The following is a 17,849-nucleotide window of genomic DNA, read 5'->3' as shown; positions in this document are numbered from 1 at the left end:
GCTGCATTTGCAGGGACAATAAATTGCAGTTGTGAGAAAAATTCATCATAAAAGTTTTGTCATGTCATTCTCAGCTTATAAAGATTGAAATTCTGATATTCTTGCAAGTTTGAGCTAGCTTACACCTCACAATTCAGATTTCCTTTCCTTAGAATTTATACTTTGTATCAAATGATTTAAACTTATAAATTTGTTAACCTCACAATTTTGAGAAAAAAATCCTTGCGCGTTGTCGTACTTTTATACTTCTTTGTGTTGCTCTGCAATAACACTTCCGAAACACTAACTAGCATTGTTATATTCCTGTTTGTCGAGTTTCTTTGCGAGTATTTTATTTTTTTCGGAACACTAAAAGTAGTTCTAACTCGCTCATTCAGAGGTGGGAACTGGCTGATGTGCAACAACTTTATTCATACGGTAAAAACAAAACAAAAGTTTCCATCTAGAGCTTATTCACAGGACTCGACACATGTAAACACTCGCTCCATCGCGCTCGTGGCTCTTAGCATCGCCCACGTTCGTCACCGGTACCAAGCCGACCAATCACAGAGCTTGCGCTATGCATCATTGCGACGTGTGGTTAATTTTTTGAGAGGTGAGCATCAGCGTCAGCCACGGCGAGGGCTATGCGGCCGCGCATAGGCTGCGCCAGACCATACGCATGTGCTTGACGCAGAAGTATAAATCAACCTTAACACAATAAACACTTACACTTAACATCTAGTACACTAACAAAAACTGAAAAGAAATAATAATAAATTATAATGAAAATAAATCTAATAAAATAAAAAAAAGTATGAAGATAATCCATCAATTAATCAACAACATTCATTGTTTCAGGCATAAAAGTAAATTTATAACGGATTGTGGAATATCTTATTGTTCTTATATGTCGCCCAAAGAACATTCACTCAAAATATTAGTTTAAAGGGTGTGTGTGCTGTCTCCTATTATTGTATGTGCCATCCTCAACACCTGCTGTTCATAATAACATGCAAGACTTTGCAGAGGAACGGTCAAAAGGTTTGAGCACAAATTAACAATGTCTTGTGAATTTACTTGACATCTAATAATTTTGATTATTCATAATTGTGAGATTGTCTAATAATTCTGAGGGGGTAAATGTCTAAATAGCAAGATAATTATGAAAGAATTGCAACATTTCAAAATGTAGTTCATTTCTCACAATTCTGATTTTATCTCTCTGAATTACAAAGAAAAAGGTCAGAATTCTGCAATGAAAAGTCACAATTACCTTTCATATTTTATTATTGCATGGCCGGAAACGGACTTCCACACAAACTAGCAGTTAACAACCATCTACAGCGTGTTTATGCCGGTGCTCAAGTCTCACAACTCTAAATTTGTCTGTGTCGCTGGGTTGTATGTCTGTTTCACAGCTTCTAACCTATATCAGCGTGTCCCCGTCTGTCTCCTGTCCCATCTCTATATTTGTGTTTGTGTATGTGGGTCTTGGCTGAAGGCCAGGGAGCCCGCGTGCCTGGCAGAGGTCTAAACCCTCACCTTCCTTGGACATGCCAACCTCGAAGCACTTCTGCAGCCGGCAGTACTGGCAACGGTTGCGCGTGACCTTGTTGATCTGGCAGTTCTTGTCACGGTGGCAGGTGTACACCATGTTCTTCTGAATACTGCGACGGAAGAAACCCTACAACAGACATCCAAGAGAGAGAGAGAGTTGGTCAGACGAAGAGTAGGTCAACCATTATCTCTTATATGCCTGTGTATTGTTCAAACTTGCTGATCCAGAACTGTGTTTGGCTATTGATGCCATTAGGTCTTTGTATATCAATGGACAGTCATAAAATGGCCCTCATACCTGTGAACATGTTAATTAAATTAATCTAATATTTTGTTCAAGTGGGATCATTGCTTGCTGCAAACATTTTACAATTGGGTTAGTGAATGTGACATGGCCTGTTTGTGCAGGACCTGTGTGTTTGCTTTACATACAAATAGTTTTTCTATGTAAACATGTGCTAAACAGGTTTTTTTGTCAGTGATTTGTGACACAGTCACATTTTTAACATGCCTTGTCAAATCAACAAAACATTTAGCAAAATAAGTTTTTGACCATTTGTAAGGGATCTAACTTAGTGAAATTACTATTGTTGTTTATTAATATTATATATTACTGTGAATTAACTAGACGTGTGCAGGGCTGAGTTGTACATGAGTTTTCAAGCATCAAAAGTATTGTGTAGCACATTATTAAATTAAAAAGCAGTATTTTTCCACCATACATAGGCAAATGTCTATTTAAATTGTTTTTTTGTTTGTTTTTCTATCATACTTTTACTTTAATCTATACTTACAGATGAGAACCACTAAAATTCAGGCCAACTAAAGTTTTTTACCAAACAAATCTGTCTGGCAAACTAAAGCACAGAAACACTAATTTATTTATAAATCTTAATACTTACATTCATGCATATGTTATTAAGATGATTGTTTTCTCCAATATTTAGACTATTTTCCACAAAAGTTATTAAAAATATTTTAAAAATACACAAATTACTAGCATTTAACGCATTAAAACCATTTTTATTTTATGTATATAAATTTGTAAATTGTAAATTGAATATTATTTACATGTATATTCTTATGGACATGCAATTATTATTGGCATTTTCACCAAAATGTTTTATTTTCATATAATTTTATTGTTTTAAATAAATAAGCTTGTCCACAGTACTACAGTGGACAAATTACTATAACGGTACAAAAACTAGTGCACCCAAATTTATGTTACAGAAAAATATTAAATAGAAATTTTAAAAAAGAGGAAAAATCAAGAAAAGCAAAAAGTTTAGTTGAAATTTTGTAGGATGTCTTTTTTTTTTTTTTTTGCAATATTTTGCTTGAATTTAATTGGATTATATTTCAATTTCTAACATGTTTGGTGACTAAAATATTATTTTAATAAATATATCTGTTTATTAAATCTGTTTTGTTTAAATGCATCAAAATACATTGCCCTTATTCACTGAGAAATGGATAAAAATATTCATTTTTAAAATGACGTGTACTCAATATGCTGAGCACTGTATATGGTTCACATTTATTGTGTCTCTTAAATAAATTGAAATTAAATTAATTGCACATATTAAAATGATAAAATATTCCAGAATCTTTCAAATGAAACATGTCTATAAATATACTTGACCATCAGTGTTGGGAAAAATGTATATATTACAATCTAAAATTGTTTAACACATAAAAACGGTCTTCGGACTTTTATTGTCTGTACCATTGGTGTGTACTAAAATGGAAAAAAAGTCCTTTAAATATGCAGCACCTTTTGCATGAAATAATCTCCAAACAAAGATGCAGTTTAAAGAGTTGGTTTCATGCTTTTAAAAAGATTTGAAATGATTTGGAGTTTGAAACATGGCCTGTAGATGTTCTGAAAAGTTTTTAATTGTCATTGTATGTGTGTTTTGATGAATGAATGATATTACCTATTGTTTGTTTGTTTGTTTGTTAAACCCACAATGTAAAACCCCAAAACCCAAACAACTCAAACAATTTGAGAAAACCGATTGCTACAAACCATTTAAGTTCAAAAACTAATCAGAATGAGTACTGTGAACTTAATCCATTTGAGTAAATAAAGTAATTTGATCACAGTAAAACCCAATAAATGAAGAGAACTTAAACCAACCGAGTACTGTAAACCCAATAAGTTAAGGCAACTAAAACCGTTTGAGGAATCCGATTGCTACAAACAATTTGTGTTAAAAAACTAATCCTTATGAGTACTGTGAACTTGCTTCATTTAAGTTGAAGCAATTATACTATTTAATGAACTCAGTATCTTCAACACTGAGTTCAAAACTCTTTTTAAATTTGTAGAATTAACTTCAGCCAATTTTGAGTTAACTACACTCATTTCATTTGATAAAGTTGACTGTTGGGTTTTACAGTGTATGTGAAATGTATACTGTCTAATCTTGGCCAGGACACTCATGTAAAAGAGATTTTTTAATCTCAATGTGCTTTTCTTTTTCAAATAAAGGTAATGATAATAACAATGATAATAATAATCATCATCATCATCATTAATATTATTAATATTATTATTAAAGTTTGGATTTTTTGTGTATGCGTTTAAAACAATATAATTTGCACAAAGAAATTAAGAGGTTCTTGTTACTACCCCGTTTAGAGCATCATTATGGGCGTTTTACGTTATAACTAACGTGGTTCAAATGATGGATCTGCGACAGAGAAACTAGGGGTTTTGTGAAACACTCGTCACTACATCGTTCTTTTCCCAAACGATGCACCGTATTATGACAGTTAAGCCGCGAGTAACGTTGTTGTTTGGGAAATGCATCCCTGTTTGGTACTTTTGTGTTACTTTGCACTACATTGACGGTGATTGGAAGCTGCACCAGAGATACCTTGAGATATTTTCCATTAGAATAAAATTATTATTTACATTAAAATATTGTTTACAGAAGATGCAAGAAATGCACTGTTTAAAATATTATTTACAGGATAGGCAAGAGTTATTTTATTTAGAAGAGATGCTGTTTTTTTTTCAACATTCAACATAAGAAACATTGAAAATAATTTTTTTAGTTTCCAAAAGTGCATGTTAATTATTTTCACTTTTTTATAAGGAAAAAAGTGACTGTTAGTTTAAGGCAATGTGTGTTAAAAAATCAGTTGTTCAATGTTGATGTTCAATAAATAATCATAGATAGTATAGTAGATAGTGTGTGTTTCCTGCAATTATTTTAAAATCAAGCAATGCTCACTTTATTCAAGAATCTCTCACTTGTAATATGTGAGCATATTTACTGTAGAAAACTTGTGAAATATTAGGGCAAATAAATAAATAAAATACTCGTTCATTAATCGTAATTGAATTAAAATGTTCAATTAATTGAGATTTTAGGCCAAATCTCCCAGCCCTATTGTAGAATATACTGTATTGGCACATCACACTTGGCCGATACTGTATTCTTTTTCAAAAAGTCACCACCGTTTGTACATTTTCAGAAACATTTTTGCTCTTTGCCATACAAGTTCCTCAATCAGTCTTAGTTTCTTGGTGTTGACAGGAGCGAAAATACTTTTTAGCATGCGCCAGCTTAACCTCCATGCCTCTCTTTGTTTTTTCACATTTTTGCCAAACATCAAGACAAAGTGTGGAACAGACTCATGAAAAACACGAGACTCGTCAGGCCACAGGCGACGGGAGTCCGGCTGTTTACCTTGCAGCCCTCGCAAGAACTGACACCATAGTGGTACCCAGAAGACTTGTCCTGGCAGACGAAGCAGGGTTTGTAAACACGCGGTGGAGGTGGCGGGGAAGGGGAACTGGGCACCATCTCCTCCGAACTGGTGCTCTGAGTCTCCACCGCTGAGGAGAGAGAAAAGAAAACATCAGACGCTTCACCTAATCACATCACTTCACACTATTTACACAACACAGGAGGATTTAATGAGAGGGAGATATTAAATGCCACATGGAGAGAAGAAAAGATTCTCCCGTGAACCCTTTAAACCGTATCCGATTTCAAAGACCCACAAGTGCTTTGAAACCCATCATGATTCCTCGCTAAACCTTTTTCATGATGCCCTCAAGCAGAAACACACAAGACGCTACCCAACACTGCTTTTTAAATCTGTTATTGTAGGCACAGCATCTGCCAGCTAGGTAGAAGTCAAGTTTAGTTAACGCATCTGTAGATTTCATCTGGCTCTAGCTCCACCCTTCAGCCCACCCTGTCCTTAGGGGGCCAGGATTTTAGGGGATTAGGCTGTGGTGATTGACGCTGAGAAGAAAAGAAAACACAAACAGTTTAACACTACCAGACAGATAAGCGGAGCCGATAAGACAGGTATAGCTCATCTCTGTCACAGAGAGCCTGGGGGTGAAACTCCACCCCGCAATTGGCGTCTTGCATGCGGGACGTCTGACTGAAGAAGGACAAGGGTCTCGTGACTTACTAATTTAGACATCAAGTCAATATTTGAGCAGATGAAATGTTTTTTAAACTGATGTGTGCTAACTAACGCAACTGTTTCCTGACAGATTGAAAACATCAGCACTATCGCATCAAATCAATATTTGACTAAGTTGAGCTTAATAATTATATAATTGTTTTGCTTTACAAATTAACCAAAAATTGTTTTATAATTGACAAATGAAAAATGAAAACTGAAATAAATCAATATTAAACTGACTTTTGCTGAGAAACGAACTTGATATCTTCTGAATGGATGCTTACAGTTGATTTATAATTGTATTAAAATTAGGGATGTCCCGATCAGGTTTTTTGCTCTTCAGTCCGAGTCCAAGATTTTAAGTATCTACCGATACCGAAACCCGATCCGATACTTCTATTGTACATAAAAAAGAATAAAGAAGAGTAAAGAAACAGATCCAAAATAGAGTTTTTTTATTTAATTCAACTTATTTTAACATTCAACAACTCTGTTAACAGACAGAGCCCTTCTGTGAGGTAGCTTGAACAATCAAAGAAATAAATAACATCAATTCTTCACTTTTGGATTCTTTATTTTTACGCAACAGTAAATATAAAAAATAATCTGATATAAAAACTAATAGCATCTCAACGTAAACTACCCGGCACGCAATCCCAAGTTTACATATCTGACAGTTTGCTATAGAAATGTCATCAACTTAATAATACCTCCAGACCACTGACATACTAGTACTTCCCGCTTCAAGATGCTTCAGTGTTCTAGTTTGCCGGCATTTAACCAATAGCGTCTCTGCAACAAAGTGATGTCATGCCGCACACATTTCTGTTTCTGTGTGAAGTCAAAAAGTGGTACAACTCTGTGCCACCGCATAACTATAGAAAAAATGAGAATATACAGTTGATGTCAGAATTATTAGAATTATTATTCATTTTTAATTTTTAAATAATGATGATGCTGAACAGAGCAAGGACATTTTCACAGTATGTCTGATAATATTTTTTTCTTCTGGAGAAAGTCTTATTTGTTTTATTTCTGCTAGAATAATAGCAGTTTTAAAATTTTTAAAAGCCATTTTAAGGTCAATATTATTAGCCTCTTTAAGCTATTTTTTTCGATGGTCCATCATCCAAACCATCATTATACAATAACTTGGCTAAGTTACCTATCCTGCCTAGTTAACCTAATTACCCTAGTTAAGCCTTTAAATGTCACTTTAAGCTGTATAGAAGTGTCTTGAAAAATATCTAGTAAAATATTATTTACTGTCATCATGGCAAAGATAAAATAAATCCATTATTAGAAACGAGTTATTAAAACTATTATGTTTAGAAATGTGTAGACAAAATCATCTCTCCGTTAAACAGAAATTGGGGGAAAAAATAAACAGGAAAGCTAATAATTCAGGGGTGCTAATATCTATATGTTTGAGTCCTGATTGGGAGGTAACGTCCAATTTCGATCGAGTCTGAAACCACCTGATCGAGCCAGATTTCCAATCACGTGATCAGATCTGGACATCCCTAATTAAAATGCAAATTTTTCGCAGTTGCTGATTAGAATCAAAGCTGATAAATATACTATTGTTTTCAGAGCTACTACTGCATAAAAGCAGATTCTGTGTTTCATATCTGCATCGCTTCAACTATTTGCCCTGTTACACAGCTCTCTATAAAAACTCTCTTTTATAGAAGCGCCTTTATATGTCAGGGTAACTTGCCCTGACTTTTACCCTCAGTCAGTCAAAATTCAAACCCCCATCCTTCACCCTTGCCGTCCTTTGACACACAAACCCTATTTTTCTCTTGTTTCCCGGCCCTAAATTCCTCAGTGCAGTCCTGCTAGGTTTTAATAGAGGCCCCTGCTCGTAAGCTAGGCCTATAAAGGTGGTCTCATGGCTGGACTGGAGGCCCCAGCCCGGCTGGCGGGGTCTTTATTAAGACTCCAACACCTCGGGCAGCCATTCACACCACCAGCTGTAGCCTAAGCTAGTAAAAAAAGTCCCAATCATAAAAATAAAAAACTTTAACTTTATTGCCCCACCTTCTTCAGCTACCTTCAATGGAAAGCCTAAACTTAACCTACACCCCCTCCCTCTCTGTCCCACCACAGGGTTCAGCAAAAACCACCAGCTTGGCCTTTTACAAGAGTTTGGAGACTTCAAAAGAAGAAAGGGGGGCATAAAAAGAGGAATTTGATAGAAAACAGAAAAAGGGGACGAGGGTGGAGGGGGTGAACGACGAGAGGCAAACAGTCCCATTTAAGGTCGAGCTCACATACAGTAGGGCCTTCTGTTCACGGCCATGGTTACAAACAAATCACTTATTCTTCAATTTAGAGCGAGAAATGCACAAGCTTTCTGAGTATATGAGGTATAAAAAAGGCCAAATGCTTTTGAACTCGCAATGTGCATGACATCTGTTTCCCGAGTGTGTCAAGTTAGTTATTTTTTACACTGTATTTTAAAGTATGCTCCAGTGTATTTTTAAAGTGTAGGTTCACTCACTTTGTTTTACAAAACTTTGCAAGCAAAATAAAGCCATTCCAATAGGAATTTGTGTTCAAGTTAAATTCAAGTCAGTGAATTTTCTGTGGTGGCTAATTGAAAGCTGCTTGTTTCTGAGCACATGTTGGCCAGATGGAATTTAAACTTTGGTCAGTAAGTTTGGTTTTAAGGCTAAACAACAACAGTAATAAACAATCAACATCTTAAGCAAATGACCCTTACATGTCCTGATTCAAACACAAACAGCATTCAGCATATACAGTAGTATTACTCTCTATGTTGCACATTCCATTGTATGCTTTTATATTAATACACTCTAAAATATAATTCAATAGCAACATCCAGGGATGCAATTTCAGACTACAGGATGTCACATGATCTGTGTTTTCATGCACTGAAAAATGCCTGATCCCTCGAATTAAATGAATGCATTATTCATAAAGGCACTTAACGTAATTACTGTTGATGCCCTATAATATTTGGTAACAAGTTTAAATGTAGAAAATAATGTCTACATGTTAAAACAAGTATAAATGTGTAATTATGAAGTCATCCAAAATAAAGCAAGAGAATAAATAACACTTTTTTATTATAAGTTAATTCATAAAGTAAACTTAATTGATTTAAGTGCTTCAACAACTATATTTAAAATGCAAAATGCCAAAATCATGTAGTTTTTTGTACTGTACTGTATGAAAATATATTATTAGATCAAAAGATCAGAAAAGACGTAAACATACACCCACCCCAGACCCTAGAAAAGTGGCCAAGGAGCAGATCTAAGGGCCAGGTGGGGTAGTAATGCATCTCCTTTTGTCCACTTGTGAACTGATCGATAAAACACATCTTAATACAAAGTCCAAAACAGATTCAAGTGCTCATTTACACCTATATTTAGCTGTTCCCTCATGAAAAAAAGAGCATCTTAACGGCAGGTGTAAAAGTGATCTTTGTTACTCATCTACATATTCATTTATTAAAGTATTGCTCAAGAAAATAGTTTACTTTTGCATTGCAAAATATCATGGGTCTAATTTAGTCCCATACACAAATTTGATATGCCCATTTATGCAAATGACATACACAACATAGAAGATCACGTTTGGATTTCACATATATAACATATATGCAACATTCATTCATTTTCTTTCATCTACTCTTAGTCTCTTTATTAATCAGGGGTCGCCTCAGTGCAATGAACCGCCAACTTATCCATATGTTTTACGCAGCGGATGCCCTTCCAGCTGCAACTCAGTATTGGTAAACATCCATACACTCTCACATATGCACGCATACACTACGGCCAGTTTATTCAATTCACCTATACCACATGTCTTTGGGTTGTGGGGGAAACCGAAGCACCCAGAGGAAACCCACGCCAACATGGGGAGAACGTGCAAACTCCACACTGAAATGCCAACTCCTCACCTTAGAATTATAAGGTTCTATCTGCGTTCTGAATGATTTTGAGATATTGAGCTTCAAAGTTTTTGCATTCCATATAGCAAACAGTATGTGAGTAACATTTGTTTTTTAAATATAAAGTATTAATGTAAGCAACTTATAAAACAACATCCCATAATGAAAACAAGTTGTCATTTAATAAGAATATGTCAATAACTCAATTTTGACAAAAATTGACAAACAGTACAGCCGGGACTCAAACCAGCGACCTTCTTGCTGTGAGGCGAAAGCCACTGTGCCACCCTATATGCAACATACAATTTCAAAACCATTGGAATTACAAATATTTGCATATATCTTCAAATATATTAGCTACAATTCAATATACATGTCCATATATGGCCACATACTGTATCAGATTTCATATCAGACAGTTTGCTTTAAAACCATTAACTCCATTAGCCTACAGATAGCTAAGGGAATAACACACATAAGAAAAGGCTATCGAAACATAACAGGTCACTTTAAGTTATAATTCCTGTCTAAACCCCAAACATGTATGCTATCACAACACGCAAATGTGTTTTGAATACCAAGTATATGCTTTGAATTAAATGTTGCACGGCAGGATCAATGCTCTCCCATGAGCCGAGCGCCAACTCGTTTGTTTATACAGCAATACTGGCAATATGCTGGTAATGACAAGTGCCAGAAAAGGAGTGCAAACTGCATGCGGTGTGAAGAAACAGCTACTGATTGACACCGTCTGAGAAGCTGAGAGTTAGAAGAATGGAGGGGGTATATGTGTGTGTGTGTGTGTGTGAGGGAGGGGGGGGGGCAAAAATCCATCAGGATCTCTCAACAACCCGAGACGGTTCCTGCCGTAAAAACCCCGGTGGCTTTCCCTCCCTCTAACACCTCTTCCCAAATATCAGTCAACACTTGACAATGGGATGGGCTCTTGTGTCAGCCTGGAGGCCCTCTCTGCGTCCCCTCCGTTAAGCCCTCCTCTGTTTGGGAAACAAAGCGCTCTGAAATGAGAGGCCTCCTTATCAGCTCTCCAGCCTGGGACTCCATTTGCATCACAATGCGAAGGTGGAGGGTGGATGGATGCTGATGGAGGGACAGGTAGAAGCAGAGCGCAGTTATCAGGAGACGCTGTTCATTTCCTGCCTGGTGTTGTGTTTCTGTGCTGCACTGCTCTCTCTGTGTCCTCTGTACACAAGTATTCCAGGTGGACAAGCCTATGCTAATCCCAGCGTCCAACTAGACAAAGTGGCCCTGTGCTCGGAGGAGTGTGTATCTATAAGCAGAAGTGCAAACCATATGAGTCACTAAGCTGAAGTCAATGTACAAATGCTAAAATAGGATACAGACAGGCAATTTTATGCAGGGGAAGTTTTGAAATAGTAAATATAGAGTTTTTATTTTGTTATTATGTTCTGTTTTGATTTTTCAAATGAAGTTGATGTGTAAAATCTATTATAGTATTTTTTAACTATGGTGAAAAAAAAACAAAATTAAGTAAATAACTACATAAAAATGAGAAAAAAAATTACTGGCTACAATAAAAATTTTTAAAAATGATATATTAGTGCTGGGCAATAATTAATCGAGATTAACTGCATGTAAAATAACAATTAGTTGTTACATAATATGTGTCTGTGCACTGTGTATATTTATTATGCATATATAAATGCAAACATGCATGATACATTGAGAAAATATTTATTTGTATATTCAGACATGCATTATAGAGCACAGGTGTCAAACTCAGTTCCAAAAGGGCCGCAGCTCTGCACAGTTTAGTTCCAACCCTAATTAAACACACCTGATCAAACTAATTGAGTCCTTCAGGCTTGTTTGAAACCTACAGGTAAGTGTGTTGGAGCAGGGTTGGAACAAAACTGTGCAGGGCTTCGGCCCTCCAGGAATTGAGTTTGACACCCCTGTTATAGAGGTATATAAATTGAAATATCTATCTAACAAAATATATATATTTTTTAAGGTTTTGTTTCTACGCACGGCTTTCTTTCTATCGCATATACATAATAAATATATATAATAAACACACACATATAATATACACATTTGTGTCAAAACACACTTTTGTTTTGCATGCGATTAATCTTTGTCTAGCACAATTATTTATACATTTTTTTATTCATTCATTAATTTTCCTTTGGCTTAGCCCCTTTATTCATCAGGGGTCGCCACAGCGGAATGAACCGCCAACTTGTCCAGCATATGTCTTACACAGCGGATGCCCTACCAGCTGCAACCCTGTATTGGGAAACACCTATACACTCTCACAAGTACACTTATAAACTACGGCCAATTTAATTTCATAAATTAACTTATACTGAATGTCTTTGGGGAAAACAAGAGCACTGTGGGGAGAACATGCAAACTCCACACAGAAATGCCAACTGGCCCAGCCGAGACTTGTACCAGCAACCTTCTTTTTGTGAGGTGACAGTGCTAACCACTGAGCCACCTTGTTGCCTTTATTAAATATATATATACAATATATATATTAGCCACCGAACATCTTTAGAAATAAAAGATAATAGATTTAAATTCATGTGAGATATTGGGGGGGAAAGAATACAAAATTATCAACAACATTTTATGGTTTCTCTTGAATTTTACTCTTTTAAAAAAAATGTTGATTTAATATTTTGCCTAACATATATATTTGGGTGTAGCTACTAATTTTGTACCGTTAGATTAGCTGTAGATTTTTTAAATATTCATCTAAATGAGAGATTTGTGAGGGCTGTACTCACATATATTGAAATATGTCACCTATTCTTGCTGTAAGGCGAAAGTGCTAACCACTGAACCAACGTGTTGCCCAAAATTTTGTTTTATCAAACAACAATTTGTTTAAACAAACTACATACATACATGCACTGTAAAAAAGTTGACTCAACTTAAAATTAAGACAACAAACTTCAGGACATTTTTGAGTTGACTGATTTTGAGTTCAACCCAATTACTTCACTTGTCTTGATTTAGGTTGGGTAAACTCAAAAATGTCCTGAAGTTTTTTGCCTTAAAATTTTAAGTTGAGTCAACGTTTTTTTTTTTTTTACAGTGTACATACATACATACACATTATTTTATATTACTTTATTTTCTTTTATTAAAAATTGTTATAACTAATTTAAAAAGTACAATTTCTGTTTATTGCAGTAAATGATAAAGTATATACAGTGCTCAGCATAATTGAGTCCATCCCATTTTGATAATGAATATTTTTATTTATTTCTCAGGGAATATACGCAATGAATTTTGGTGCATTTAAACAAAACAGATTTATTAAACAGATCTATTTATAAAACATATTTAGAAATTGAAAGATAATACAAGTAAATTCAAGCCAAAAAATAAATAAATAAATCAACTAAACTTTTCAATCATTTTGCTTCTCTTTGTTTTTCGAACTTTTTTAAATTTGTATTTATTTTTTTCTCTAAACATATAAATTTGGATCGTTATCAGAAGTTATTTTGTTAGATAAGCTCCAGATTTGGCTTCAGTACTGACTAATCTAATGTATATGCACAAATATAACAGAGTAGCTTCCTATTAAAAATATGAATTTAAAAGAGAAATATGTGAGGGGTGCACTCATATACAGTATGCTGAGCACTGTAAGCATCTGATATATAGCATTATAGCACTGTAGTAAATATTTAGTTTTTTTAATAAAGAGGATTTTTTTAACACATTTCTAATCATAATAGTTTTAATAACTCATCTTTAATAATTGATTAATTTTATCTTTGCCATGATGACAGCAAATAATATTTGACTAGATATTTTTCAAGCCACTTCTATACAGCTTAAAGGGACATTTAAAGGCTTAACTTGGTTAATTAGGTTAACTAGGCAGGTGAGGGTAATTATAGGCAAGTCATTGTATACCAATGGCTTGTTCTGTAGTTAATCGAAAAACAAAATAGCTTAAAGGGGCTAATCAATTTGACCTTATAATGGGGTTTAAAAAATTTAAAACTGCTTTTATTCTAGCCAAAATAAAACAAATAAGACTTTCTCCAGAAGAAAAAATATTATCAGACATACTGTTAAAATTTCCTTGCTCTGTTAAACATCATTTGGGAAATATTTAAAAAAGAAAAAAAAAATGAAAGGGAGGCTAATAATTCTGACTTTAACAGTATATATAATTTTTTTATAAATATATATCTAATTTTATTTTAGTATGTTTTCGTATTTTGTTTTCCGTTATATTAGTCTATGTACACAGTTTTTCCAATTCCACTGATAAGATTCCACAATTGCATGCTCATGCAAACACACAATAAACATTTCATTGTTCCTAAAAAAGCAGTCTAGGTTCAAATCCATTTCCTGAAAAACCGACTTTGGTAACACAATAAACAACTAGCACAAACAAATCAGGCCACATGGGTAACAGGAAGTGAGCTGTGACCTTGAGTTTCTTTATTTTGGTTCCGAATGAAAGAATAAAAAAGTCATAAGTCTGAAAGCACAAAAACAACAAGTGTCAGCTTCATGTGCTTTTAAGTGTTGCAACACTACTTTTAGCTGAGCAGCATATGACGCATTGGCTGCGGAACAACTATTCTTTCACAATAGAAGAGCAGATTTTGTGTACGTGACTGTGGGTGTGATTGAATCTTCAGTGCAGCTCTGTTCCCAAATCTAGTCTTGGCATGTGAGCGTGTGTGTGTGTTCAGTTCTGCATGGGCGCTCGTCCAACGAGTGTCTCTAAAGACTCCCATTTGATTTGCAAATATAGTTCTCTGCGTCTCGATTCCTCTTAAGTATTTCAGTGTGTTGGGCGTGTATTTGCGTGTCGCTCGCTTTGCATTTCTCAGAACATAATCCTGCTTCCCTCCGCTGAAAGCTCCATGATTTCGCTTCGCCTCGTATTACAGGAGTTGGGCGGACAGACGGCTTTGTTGTGTGTGCGTGCGGCCAATAGTGTTGCTTAACATGTTCCTTTATGCAATCTTCATAGTAAATTCGTGCAAATGTATTTGGAATTGCTGACCTGCAATATGTGGGCAAATGTGCTTTAGAACAAATAAAATAATGGTTGACCTGAATAACCTCCATGATTGTGCCAGAAGGAAAGTGTGAGAACTTTATTATTTCTGGTCTCTTGATATCATCTCACTGAGTTTAAATCTGTTTCAGCTTGCCCGGTTAGATAGCTTGAGCATTTTATGATAGATATAAACTACCTGACAAAAGTCTTGTAGTCTATCCCAGTTGTCCAGATAACTTTTTGATCCCAGAGCAACAAATAATAACTTTACTGTGACTGCATCCCAATCATCACAAATACTGCAGAAGACCTATTGGAATCCAAATGGACCCAAGATTCTCACAGAAATCAGTCAAGTTTGGGAAAAGGAAAAATCATGGTTTGGGGTTACATTCAGTATGGTGGCGTCCAAAAGATCTGCAGAGTGGATGGCAACATCAACAGCCTGAGGTATCAAGACATTTGTGCTGCCCATTACATTACAAACCACAGGAGAGGGCAATCTCTTCAGCAGAATAGGGCTCATTCTCATACTTCAGCCTCCACATCAAAGCTCCTGAAAGCAAAAAAGGTCAAGGTACTGCAGGATTGGCCAGCCCAGTAACCAGACATAAACATTATTGAGCATGTCTGGGGTAAAATGAAGGAGGAGGAATAGAAGATGAATTCAAAGAATCTTGATGAACTCTGGAAGTCCTGCAAGAACGCTTTCTTTGCCGTTCCAGATGACTTTATTAATAAGTTATTTGAGTCATTGTAGAGATTTATGGATGCAGTCGTTCAAGCTCATGGGAGGTAGGGAGATATATACACGCACACAAACGCACACGCACGCACACGCACACACACACACACACAAACACACACACACACACATATATATATATATATATATACATATATAAATACTTCAAGTAACATCTGCATTTATATATTTTGCACCAGTTAGTGATGAGATTTCTAAGAAAAAGATTGTGCAAGACGATAAGTGTGAGAACGTTATTATTTCTTGTCTTTAGATATCATCTCATTGAAATTAACTATGTTTAAGCATACCCAGGTAGATGGTTTGATATATATAGAAACTACAAAACTACTTCAAGTAACATCTACATTTATATATTTTGCACCAGTAAGTGGTGAGATATTTTCTTATAAAATGTTTGTCGAAGAAGAAAAGTGTGAGAACTTTACAGTATACTATATATACCTATTAATTAAAACCAACTACATAAATAATACAAGTAACATTTATATTTATATATTTTGCACCAGTTAGGGTTGAGATGTTGTCTAATAAAATGATTGGGTCAGAAAAAAAGTGTGAGAACTTTACAGTAGTATCCTTGTTGTTAGCTTATCATCTCATCGAGCTTTACTATATATACCAATTAATTAAAAACAACTACATGAATACTACAAGTGACATCTATATTTATATATTTTGCGATAAGTGGTGAAATATTTTCTAACAAAGGTGTGGGAACATTATTATGCCTTCATTATTATGCATATAATATTATGGTAGCACCTCATTGAGCTATATTTTAGCATGCCCAATAAAATTATTTGATCATTTTCTGATTCTCTGATGTGTCACTGTGGATCTGAAATTTCTGGAAAATTCAAGCTTTGAAATAAAAAAAACACTCCTATAAAATGGTATTAAACCATACACTGTAAAAAAAAAATGTTGGGTTCCACAAACAATTTGCATTAGGACAATACGAAAGAATTAAGTTAACTTAAAATAATTTTTACAAATTTAAGTATATCGAACATAAACCAATTAAGTTGAACCCCAATAAACTCAAGAATTGTGTTGTTTCAGCTTAATTTAAATAAGTAGTTTAAACAAACGTCTTCACAGCTGGGCTTGTCTTAAAGGGACGGTTCACCTAAAACTGAAGCGCCTTGCTTTTTCTAAAATATATCCTGCTTCCCTCTCCTGAAATCTCCATGAACCGACATCTCCTCATATTAGCGCTGTACTGGGTGGACAGACTGCTTTGTTGTGTGGCAGACGGTCCACAGATTGGCCAGGTTTTTTGGAGCGGTGTGATTGATAGACTGACTGGCAGAGGCCTGTTTCTCTCCTGATGGGCAAGGACACACAGACCTCCTCTGGTTGCCAGCTTCCTGATGAGGGGATCCAAGCGTGGCTCTTTCTCCAGCTCTGTGTCTCATTGCCCGCGGCTTCCTGCCATCACCCAGATCCTCCCTCACATGCTGTTGTCATCGTATATACCACCTCGTACTACACAAGCTCATTTCCTTCCTCTTTACTGCATCACTGTGTCTTTCCGCTGGATGTATTCTCACTGATTGCAGACGTAATCTTACTGCAAGCTGTTTTTTTGACATTTGTAAATTCACATATTGCAGAGGGAGTAAAATACTGATGTACTGAGGCAAACAGTAGTTTGGAAAAAAAAAAAGATGTAAACAATTTTCTAAATCTAGTTTGCTATTTGCTCCTGTTTGCTCTTTAATTTGCTGAATGAAGAAAGAAAGAAAGAAAGAAAGAAAGAAAGAGTAAAATGAGTATTTTAAATTATTTTAATGTATTTGGCTGATGTTAATAAGCTTATAATTGAAACTAAATATTAAAATGTGATTAAATGTAAGTAATTAATATATTTGAATAAAAATATAAATATAATGAATAAATAAATAAAATGTAAATAAAATTAATAAAACAAAACACTGAACAATTTCCAGGTACTATTCTGCCATTTACTTTACAAATAATAAATTTTTTTTTTAGGAAAATGTAATTAATAAATAAACAAATAAATTAATAAATACAAAAAGGCCATTTTTATATCAATTAAGTTAAAATATTTAAAATAAAACAAAAAACAAATAAACCAAAATAAAACTGCTGATATATAGACCTCATAAAAATAAATAAAC

At 34.8% G+C, this 17,849-nt stretch overlaps 1 protein-coding gene across 23 annotated transcripts in view; it reads right to left on the bottom strand.

Moving 5' to 3' along the window:
* Positions 1 to 17,849, bottom strand: part of rarga (retinoic acid receptor gamma a) — a 175,182-nt gene that overhangs the window by 13,140 nt on the left and 144,193 nt on the right. For all 23 annotated transcript variants that reach the window (XM_073937978.1, XM_073937983.1, XM_073937987.1 and 20 more), the window contains 2 exon segments: positions 5,244 to 5,392; positions 1,525 to 1,666 (listed from right to left, as the gene is read on the bottom strand). In XM_073937978.1, coding sequence (XP_073794079.1) covers positions 1,525 to 1,666; positions 5,244 to 5,392 — 291 coding nt within the window.

Source organism: Danio rerio, chromosome 23 (genome assembly GCF_049306965.1).
Source record: "Danio rerio strain Tuebingen ecotype United States chromosome 23, GRCz12tu, whole genome shotgun sequence".
NCBI classification, from domain to species: Eukaryota; Metazoa; Chordata; class Actinopteri; order Cypriniformes; family Danionidae; genus Danio; species Danio rerio.
The sequence above is the reverse complement of the archived record's forward strand: the minus strand, read 5'-3'. Positions and strand labels throughout refer to the sequence as shown.